The sequence below is a fragment of the Sylvia atricapilla genome, chromosome 7 (genome assembly GCF_009819655.1).
Source record: "Sylvia atricapilla isolate bSylAtr1 chromosome 7, bSylAtr1.pri, whole genome shotgun sequence".
Lineage (NCBI taxonomy): Eukaryota > Metazoa > Chordata > Aves > Passeriformes > Sylviidae > Sylvia > Sylvia atricapilla.
In genome coordinates, this window is record NC_089146.1 from 20,512,171 (window position 1) to 20,523,030 (window position 10,860).

Consider the following 10,860-nt stretch of genomic DNA (forward strand, 5'->3'; position numbering starts at 1 on the left):
AATAAATCACAACAACACAAGTCCTGGGTATATGTGATATAAATTTTAACTGACATTTTATAGCATACATGAAATGAGGATTCCGCCCCCCGCCCCCCTACAAAATACCACTCCATATGACTATTCCTGAAGAATTGCATTTTTCCCAATATTATGTTTAAAACAGTTTGACTAAAATATTCTTGTGTTTGAGAGATGATCACATGTTTAGTCCAGGAGTAGAAAATTGAATTATCAGACCAACTAAAGGGCACAAAAAATAGGTTTGGCAAATTACTCTTGTCCATATGTTTTTCAATTGTTTCCTTGTACAAATACATAAGGTGTAGTTGACAAGATTTGTAACATTAAAACTAAAGAACAGAAGCCACAAATGTGTGGAACTAAATAAAAACTGTATCTGACTCCATATTGAGTAGTCCTTCAGCTCTTGAGTCACTAATGCCTATATAATGCTGAAATTCATTAGCACGTTTTAAATTGTTGTATAATATTTTTTTTTATTAAGTCGATGCATGGCATCTGTAATCTGTTTATTAAGGAAGAATACCTGAGTTGGAATACAGTTACCCGACAATATTAGTCAAATATAAATATTTCTTTAAATAGCCTTTAAAAGGCTTAGGAAAAATATTAGCATCAGTGAGAAGCTACTAATTGTGATTAAATACACTGGATGCAGAGCTTCATGATGTAATGAGGAAGATTGACTCTTTTTGGCATTTGTATTAATTTTGGAATCTTTCTTTGACTTTAAGATCACACTGAAACAAAACTCATTCCAACAACAGAAGAAGGGAAAGAACTTCAGACAGCTGAAATTGAAACAGTAGATTTTAGAGAAAATAACAAGCTCGAAGTTGACAGACTATCAAACTGCCAAGCATGTAAAAATGACATCTCTGTAAGTCATAGGAATTATCCTCAACTGATTTCAGAAAAGCAAGATGACAAAACAAATCAAACTGCCTTGGACACAGTAAAAACTCAGGATGTTGGAATCCAGACTTTGGATGGCAATTTGGGAAGGACTGCGCAGAAGGAAATTATTGTTCCTCAGGGTGTTGAATCACCCACATTTAGAGAACTAGTCCCTCAACACAACAGAGATAAGAACAACTCCCTTGAACCAGTGATGCATGGAATGCATCAAGGGAGTCAAGATACTTCAATAGAACAAAATCCTGAAAGACAAGAAGTTACTCATAAAAAAGTAATTCCAGTAAAAGACCAGAGTCACATCTGTATAAATGGCAGTGATATTGCTTCACCAGAAACAACTGCTGAAAGTCCAGATGACTCTCCTGTTAAAGATCACCCTTTTTATAGACAGGACACCAAACCTAAACCCAAACCTGCTAATGAAATTACAAGGGATTACATACCAAAAATTGGGATGACTACTTATAAGATAGTGCCTCCAAAATTCTTAGAAATGATGAAGAGCTGGGAATCAGAAGGTCTATCAGATCATAAGGATCAAGAGGTATCTACTTCGGAAGACTGCAAAGAATTCATAGTGCAAACTGAATCTCCTCATTTGTCAAAAAGTGTTGGTCCTTTACAGGTTGGTTCACAAAATGAAGCTGCTGCAGCAAATGGTCTGCTGCAGAGAGTGAACAGCATTTCTGAACATACTGTGACCTCTGGAGCTGAGATTACTGCTGAGAGCAGCCAGATGGAAAGAGAGTCTTTCAAGCAGCGTGTCCCACTGACGCTAAACTTGGAAAATACAAATGTTTCTTCTGAGACTCAGGACAAGTCAAATGCATTAAGTCCATTAAGTCCTTCAATGAAGCCTAGTTCTTTTTATCTGCAGATGCAACGAAGAGCTTCAGGTCACTATGTGACATCTGCAGTTGCCAGAAGCACAGTTTGTGCTCCTAATTCAATTCAAAATGAAGTTAAGAATACAGAGATGGGTAAAAAAATCTCATCACCTGATTTGACTTCTTTGGCTTTACAAAAAACAAGTATTCCCTCTCCTCCTGCAGACCAAGAAAAAGTTGATGATGGAAAAAACATTGAATCTTCCACTTCTGTTAAAAGCAATAAGCCTTTAAGTTTTCCCTCCTGTCCTCCAGCACCGTTGAATCTAAGAACTCTCAGAACTTTTGCAGTTCCAAAGCCATATTCCAGTTCAAGACCATCCCCTTTTGCTCTTGCTGTCTCATCTGCAGTCAAAAGGTCACAGTCATTCAATAAGACGCGTACAATCACTAGCCAGACACCGAGAGAGGAATTTCCAGTGGAACCCTCCTCTGTCCCTTTGGCAGCTGGATTCTCCTCAGCTACCTCCATGCCTGAAGTGAAAAGTCCTTCCTTACAGACCGTAACAGCGGGGTCACAAAATAGTCTAATGGATAAGGTAAAATTTATTTCTAATACTAATTGGCTGTGGGTCCAGGCCCATCAAGTGCAGCCGGTGTAAAGGCTTGTTTCTGAATCACTCCCTGGTCAGAAAGTGCTGTATTTGTACAGGGAAAACACCCTGCAGTGTCCACCAGTAGCACTGTACTATAATGAAGTGCAGGAATACAGGCAATGTTAGAAATGAGAGCAGCATCATTCAGATGATTGGAAGTAATTATTTCTTGCCATAATTAGCATCCTACTTTAAAGAACTGTATATTAAATAGTCGCTTACCTTGTATAATACTTATTTTTATGTTTGGAGTGCTTATCATCTGTTCTTTATAGTTCTGTGTGTTGGTTTCTTAAATTTAATTCTGAGTGGTGTGATCCATTTGCCTTCAAGTGGTCATGCCACAAGCACACTTGAATGGAGATAAAAAGTTTTGCTGGCATAATTACTTGAGAGAGAAAACTGTGCTGTGCTGGAAATGTGGCTGATCTCAGAAATCTTGAACCAAGCAAACACTAGAATGGCAGCAGTTTGCTATGCAACCTTGTGCCAGGTTGACTCAGATTTCCATTTATAACTAATTCAGATTAAAAGTTTTTGGCTTCTTTTCCTTCCACTTCCTCCCTTTATAGAAAGGCAGCCATGTGCATAGTGAGCAGAAGAGTCAGGCACCGTCAGGTGCTTCCCCTGACCACCCACGCCCTGTCACTAAGAGACAAACCGCGATGACGCTCCCGCGCGCTGACCCCGAACAGATCCACCAGAGCTTGCTGGCTGCAATCCGCTCTGGAGAAGCTGCTGCCAAATTGAAAAGGGTGAGTTTTCATCATTGCATCCAAAACAAGGAACTCATGGTACTTCCTTCAAAATTACCATACTGATGCCTGATTCTAAAAGCAGTTACTTTTGGCACAAACTGCTGCCAGGAGGTCTCTTAACAATGGGAAGGGAGCTGGGGAGGAGGGTCAGTTTTGTGAAATGAACTGGTGAATACCCCCACAGAGTTTCAAATGTCTGTATTTTCATACACTACAAATGTAATCAAAATCTCCCTGAAATGAAATAGAAATCTCTAGATGATCAGTGAAATATCTCGTGTGTAAAATCTGACTTGTGTTTACATGGTTTGAAGTGGTATGGCTTTAGAAACCTGCTGAACAGCTTTGTTCTAGACCTGAAATGTCTGCAACCTTTTGCAGGCAGATAACACACAGTTCTGAAGATTACTTTCCTCTATATTAGACTTTATTAGGTCCTTAATCTGTTAGGCATCATAACTAAGCTATTTCTCAATGTTCTGTCAACAGTCCTGAAAGAGACATCTTCCCCTACCCCCTCTGGTTAAAATTGTTCTCTCCTAAAATTAACCTACATATCTCTCATTGAGTGAAATAGTCTCCATTTCTAAAATCTGCACTGCTTTAAGTTTGCAACCAGACAATCATAGTCTCACAAAGTTTTCTTGACCTCACATTAGTATTTTGCATTCTGTTTTGAGGGATCATTTTTCATTGCAGAAGGTCAAAGAAATTCAGTAGTTTTTTGTTTTTCTTTCCTTTTCCACTTGAAAGAAACTAATGATGTGTGGAAGGTGGATATAAGGGACATTTTTGGTTGTTTGTTTTATGGAAGTCTTTGATTCCCTCGGGTCAAAATCTTGCAGTGAATGGTCAGATAGTGGAACATTCCATTTCATAGGTTTTTGTTTCAGTGTAGTAGTGCAGCTGCCTCTCTGAGGCTTGTGAATCTCCTATCCTTTCTAGAGTGAACAGGAAGACTGAGTTTCCTGGAAAAGTTGCAAGCAGGCTCAAGTAGAGTTTGATCTCTAGTCAGTAAAAATGGCATATAATACACTGTAGAATGCTTCTAACTACATGCCATTAATCATTAAAACCAGGTTACGTTTAAGAAAATGCTGTATTGCTCAGAATCTGTTAGAGGTAAAATCTGTTCTAACAGAAATAGGGTTTGGATTTTTTTTGCATATATTTTTAATTTTTTTTTTCTTCTAGTGCATAATTCTATTCTGAGTACCATGGCACTTCATTTATTTATTGACTTTTTTAAAATAAAAATGGTCTTAGTGTAGAGTTGACCCATATAGTCTTTATCAGTCTAAGTACAAGAATGGCATGGGGAAGGGGAGAGAGATTATGACTGAAATTGATTTTTCTCTCCCTTTCTCTTCTGTGGGTGGGAGATGTTCTTTGTCAGTAAATTATATGTTGAGACTAGGGTGATGAAAAGGTTGTACATTTTGAGAAGAAATTATAATAATGAAGAAGCTGTAACCATAAAGAAAAGCAGTCTGCAGCACAGAAATGTGAACCAGGCTTAAAAAAACCCCTGGAACACAAACAAAATGCAATGAAGAACTCACTGAAGTTTTGCCAAGCATAAAATTGTACATGCTGTTCTTTTCACTCTGAGTGCATATGCTGTGGTACAGGTATGTATGTCTGACAGCAGAAAGAGATTTTTTTGGCCTATAGCAAATTTAATAAAAAACATGGACTCATTTTAACATGGAGAACTGGTAGTAGTAGGGCAGGGAAAGGAAGCATTTTGTATCAGTTATTTGTAAGTAAGTTATTTGCACCCAAAAGTGCTTCTGAGAATTGAGAGGACTTGTAGAATGCATACACCTCATAGCTTCCAGTATCGTGCTGCAGTCAGGAAAAAGAGTAATAATCTGATCCATTTTAAATAATGAGAGAGATATCTGTCAGGTGCTTGGTTCTCTTTTTACCTCTTACCGTATTCTCTCTTCTTGCAGCTCTGAGAGACATTTAAAAAATAAAATCCTGGCGTCACTTGCCAAGTTTTAAAATTTTTTTCACCCTCTGTTTTACTTAATATGTTGTCAATATGCAGTGCTGAGATCTGTGGCCTTTTGTGTTGCTGGTCTTTCCTGTTCAATAGGGCCCTCAGTAATTACTAACCTAAAATGGGTCAAGTGAGGTTTCTTTTTAACGATTTTTCTCTTGAGAATGTTTTCATTGTGTTTAGTAAACTGTGTGCTGTGGTATGTGGTTCTCATGGCTGTGGAGCATCTACAGCTCCCATTAACTCCAGCTGGAGCTCTTGGGTTATGCAGTACCACTGAAAATCAGGCTTTGGCTATCTGTGCTAAAAGTTATAGTTTCTTCTGATAAAAGAAACATGACCGTGGTATAAAGAACTGTTAGAAGATTAGTAAGAAATCAGGTCTGTTCAATATTTAATAAAAATGTTTGGTATAGTGATGTTTTTCAAATACTTCTTTGCAACCAGGTATGGAGAAGTGCTAAAAATTACGGGGCTTTTGAATAGCTATATATGAAATTTTTAGCTATAGATGAAATATCTAGGATAAAATATGTTTTTCAGTAATGTCTTTTGTTTCCACTTCTGTAGAATGTATGCTTAGTTAAGAAATCATATAGGTCTTCCATTGCAATGAGAAAAACACTAAATGAAGTAACACTCTGTAACATATTTGAGAGATAAAAATCTGGATATTTAGTTTAACATTTCATTAATCTTTTTTTTTTCTTTTTTTTTTTTCCCCCACCCTCCCTCCAGGTTGGTCCTCCATCAAACACCATAGCTGTCAATGGAAGAGCCAGGCTTAATCCTTTGTATTCCACAGAAGCTAAGGCTAATCCCTAGATATTATACCAAATATTTTGCACTTTACTACTGCTTCATAGGCCAACTTAATACTAACTACAAATTTTTGAAAGTGTAAATGCAACTATATGTTAATATATTTTTTGTCAACGGTTATAACAATTTCAAGCTGGGTCTTTTGATGCCTTGAAAAGATTTAGAATATGTAAATTATAGTAATATTTTGCCTTTTTCTCTTTATAAAGCTGACTATGCTGCTAAAAAAATTTAAGACGAGGTGTAGGTGAGCTTTGCTTATGACAGAATGAGAATTGAAGTTTCTTGATTTTAGCCTTCAAGACTGACCAATATTGTAGCACTATGCTGAAATTACAGATTGGAAGCGACCTAAAAGTTTTTGATCAAATCATTAATTTTTGATTGTGTATTACTTTAACAGATTGTATGAACTTAAATCAACCACATGCTGCCTCCGTATTACTTTATTAATTGTAATTAGTGGAAATCTTAATTCAATGCAATACTTTGTTTCTGTCTAAAAAAGAGATGCTTTTATTCCTTTAGCAGAGAGTAATTGGGATATGTATTTTTATTTTTTTTCTCTTTACCCTTCTGTAATTTTTTTTTCCTGGTAGCACACACAGAGAAAAAAATCAGGACATAAATTATTGGAAACTTTTGTACTACTCGAAACCGTTTCTTAACAGTAGCACTACATGATGTTTCTCAACTAGTCTTTAAATATCTATATAGTGTTTACCTAGCACTCAGATAAGCAATGTTTTTTGTGAACTAATTATATTTTTATGTCGTCAACAACATATAGTCATTAATAAAAAGCAAATTCCAGTTTTGATACTTAATGAAGTAGAATATATTTTTCACTAGTAGTATAACTAAAAAATGCACTGCTTTGGACTTATTAATATAAAATATTTTAATCCTAAAACAGCACAAAAACACATAAATCATGCTTATGTTAGAGAGCATCTATTTATAGATTAAGCATTAACTGCCAAAATGGGAATATATATTAAAAGAAAATGTTTCATGTTATATTTTATCTATTTTGAGTTTCTTGTCAAGATTATACATTTTGGGGAGGGGATGGAAATATGGTCACACTCATGATGAAATGGCTACATTATGGATGCATGCAGCAAGTCCTGGGGTATTTGACATTAAAATATTTTCATGCTGGACTTGATTTAAAATTAAGCAATTGTATTTAGTTTCTATTCTTGAACAATATATATATTTTGTACTTTGGAAACATTATGTAACTCAGTTTTAGAAACTGATCTATATGTGCATTTTCAAATTGTTTGCTGCCAGGTTTTTGTGCAATAATCTCAAAGAGGTCTAATTACTTTCCTAGTACCGAGTCAATTACCGATTACAAGTTACGGTGTTAACTTAATGCTGAAAACCTTTAAGGAATGTTTTAGGAAATAAAGGTTCATAATGAGATCTGATGAACACTTTTTCATTGTTGTTCTCTCCTGTTTTCTCTCCTGTATCTTAGTCTCTTGTCAATGTGTGTTACCACTTCCATCTCCTCCTTGTTCTTGCCTCCAATCAAGAGTTCATTCCGAGCATGGGGGGAGTCACATGGTAGTTCAAAAGATCTGTTGCAGTGTCTGACTGCAAAAGAAAGTTTCAACCTTCACTTGAAAATAGTGAAATAAAAGATATAAGAGCTTTTCTAGTTTCTAACTGGGGGATACATTCTAGATTTCACTGTGTCTTCAGGGACAGATTTGAAAATTGTAACTTGATGTCTGGATTCTAGTCTGCTCGTTGTGAAGCCTGTGTTTTAGGCATTCCTATACACCATGCTGATCTGTAACTGCCAGAGAAGGGACTGCATTGTGAAAAGAGTCTCTTCCTTATGCATTGGGTCTGGCAGGGTTACAGGTTTTTCTTCAAATGTTGGTATTCTCTGCCAAGGTGACCAAAATTATTTCATAAAATTATTTTAATCTCCATCTGTGCTAATACAAATATATATGATGTTTCACTTTTTCAAACACCAACAAAATCTGATTTCTTGTTTTGGGGAAAGTTCAAATAACTATACTTTGTTCTTTAGTTTTGACTGCAAAATTGTACTACAGTGTGTTTCTTAGTCCCATATACTAAAAATAAACTGCCTTTTCATATGAGCTTTTGAAGACAAATACTATCCTATGTAACAGAGATTAAAACCACCTTGCTTGAATTTTAGGGTTTCTTCTTTGTGTTACTGAACTTAGTAACTAACTGAAATGTCTACACATGCTATAGTACTGTGAAACTCTTCAATGAGACTTTTTGTTACTAGCCAGCAACTTTGTTTAGTAAAACTTTGTCTTTCCCTTTTTCCAACATGTGTATGTAAGACATTTTTAAATCTTGCTATTGTATTTCTACAGATGCTTTTTTTCTTAAACTCTTCTATTAAAGCCTACTAGAGAAACTCTTGTTGATGAACTTGATGTGTTTATTCATTATTCAACCACAAAAACATTTCTGCTCAATTAACAAGTAAGTATTTCTAGTAACTGCAAGCCCAAGCAAGACAGCATTTTATTGAGGCATAATTTTTGTTGTGAAGACCTTATATGCAGGGTAAACAGACTATTTTTTGAACCCAAGAATACTGAAGTTTGGACCACATGTATCACAGATGTCCTCCAACAGGAGGCAACTAGTTAGGCCATAGCTCTCATCTCTTAAAATCCCCTTGCTTTTGCATGACAGTCAAAATGAATGGGAATGAAAGCAAGGATACTGAAGTAAATGAAATGTCAGTGTAATTGTCCAGACAAAACAGCAGCCCCCAGCGAAGGTGCATTATGACCTGCTGGCACCAGTTCTTTGAAGAATCAGCACATATCCGCATAGCACAGTGCATAGTTCGGACTCCGGGGCTTTCAAGTTAAGGAGGGCTAGCAAAGGCAAAGGGAGGTAGTAAAAACGAACTTGTTAGCAATTATAGATGATATATTTTTGAATTTATTCTACAGAAGAATAAAATTAAGACTACAGATGTACCTGGAGAAGGGAGCAGTTCTGCTGGGACAGCATCACCAGGTAACTTTTGGAAATACACTTGTGACAAAAGGTTGTAATGCCAAGGTAAGGCATTACAGCTTATGTAATGCTAACATCTAACATCTTGCAGGCAGCTGCAAGATGTTAGACCACTTAGTGTCTCCATATTTGGCATGTACATTCAGTAATCAGTGCCCTAGTTTTTCCAACAACTTGTAATTGTAACATACAACATGATGATCTCCAAGGAAGACATGAAAATTATGTGGCTATGGACCAAAAAGGATGGTATCACACATGACAGCTCCTAATACTTCTAACTTTGTTTATTACAGGTAGTTTGGCTGTTACCAGCCAAAGCAAACATTTTCAGTTGGACCTGCTTAGAATCCTATTTTAAGTTGCCAAAAGGTTTGCAAGGAAATAGGTTTGCCAATAGATTTCCAAGGAAATCTATTTAACTTCTGTTAAATAGAAACAAGGAAAAACTACTGTTGAGAAGTAGGGTGTACATCCTTGGCAAGACTGCATCCTATGAGGTGTAGGACAACTACAGCAAGATAAAAGACTAAATGTAAATGACTAAGCAGGTGGGTTGGTAGCCAAATAAATAGAGCTTTTTGTAGAAGGGAACATGTCTTAATTTGTCTGTGTTAACTTAGTGTGAGGCTGAAGTCAAAATGGTGTGTTTGGACTAGAGCTGTTGCAATCACGGGCCCAAAAGTGTTGATACTGTGAATGGTCTGGAGCTGTGGTGTTCTGTTAGTGCTTGGCTGCTGATGGTGTAGCTGAAATATCACTTCATGTAGACAGATTGCTTATGAAGTCTATTTTGGTGATAAAGCTGTAGCAATATCAATAGAAATGCCTCACAGCTTCTAATTGAAAAGCATCCCTTCTATGGGGGAATATTTTATACAATCCAATTGAAAATCACAGATGGATTTTTTTTCTTTGAAATTTCTGATGAGGTAGCCTTGTGAGAAGGAAGATGTCCTTATTAAAAGGACATGAAATTTGCAAGTATGGGAAACTATGGTTGTTAAAGACTTAAACACTTATTTTCATTTTGTCTTCCTTGAAAGAGCTATGTAGTATAGGAACTAACACAGAAACTCTTTGTCAAGAGTCTACTGCAGTCTATTGTACATAAAGTTGCATTACTTTTTGTCATCTGTTCCTACTCATTAACACAAGCAGTTTACTTTTTTGGTGGGTTTATGTCTTCAAGGAGCACATTTGGAAGAGATGTATAGTTATCTCATTTTTAGCTGTATTAAACCTGACATTCACTAACAGTACAACAGCTAGTGTTTAAGTGAAAGAGGAGATGAACGCTTCTCTTCTCACATCCCTCCATCACCATGAAAAGACCACCAAAACTGTTAATGGACTAAATTATTCCTAAATTATTCAAGACAGTTAAGAGAAAAAAATAACAGGAGGGAGAAGAAGAAGGGATGAGGTAGAGATAAAAAGAATTCTGCTGGTTTTGATCTGGATGCTTTTCTTGGATAACATGTTCCACACTTGCTGATATAGTAATGAAATAAAATAGCATTGGGAAAAGGAAAAAGAAATTTATCCAAAAAGGACACTCATAATTTTAGAAAATTTCAGCATAGTAGTAGTATTGTGCATGTATGGACCTGGAAATAACAAGGGCTATATCATTCCCAACTGAAATAGAACTCTAGTGCCAAAAAAGAATCCCGAAGAGTTTAATTGGAATGTAAGTTGCTAATTCTTCTGTGAACTTCCCAAACTCTGAGAACAGTCTTGTGCCCATGACAAAGCAGTGTCATTATACACAAATGCCAGTGATGTTTGCTTGTTGCCAGTTTGTG

General features: G+C 36.3%; 1 protein-coding gene across 1 annotated transcript in view; it reads left to right on the forward strand.

Annotated features, from left to right (window-relative positions):
- Positions 1 to 8,198, forward strand: part of COBLL1 (cordon-bleu WH2 repeat protein like 1) — a 78,814-nt gene extending 70,616 nt beyond the window's left edge. Inside the window, exons 11-13 of the mRNA XM_066322877.1 lie at positions 759 to 2,368; positions 2,998 to 3,180; positions 5,930 to 8,198. Coding sequence (XP_066178974.1) covers positions 759 to 2,368; positions 2,998 to 3,180; positions 5,930 to 6,016 — 1,880 coding nt within the window. The 3' untranslated portion in view covers positions 6,017 to 8,198. The remainder of the gene's footprint in view (positions 1 to 758; positions 2,369 to 2,997; positions 3,181 to 5,929) is intronic.
- Positions 8,199 to 10,860: the final 2,662 nt, after the last annotated feature.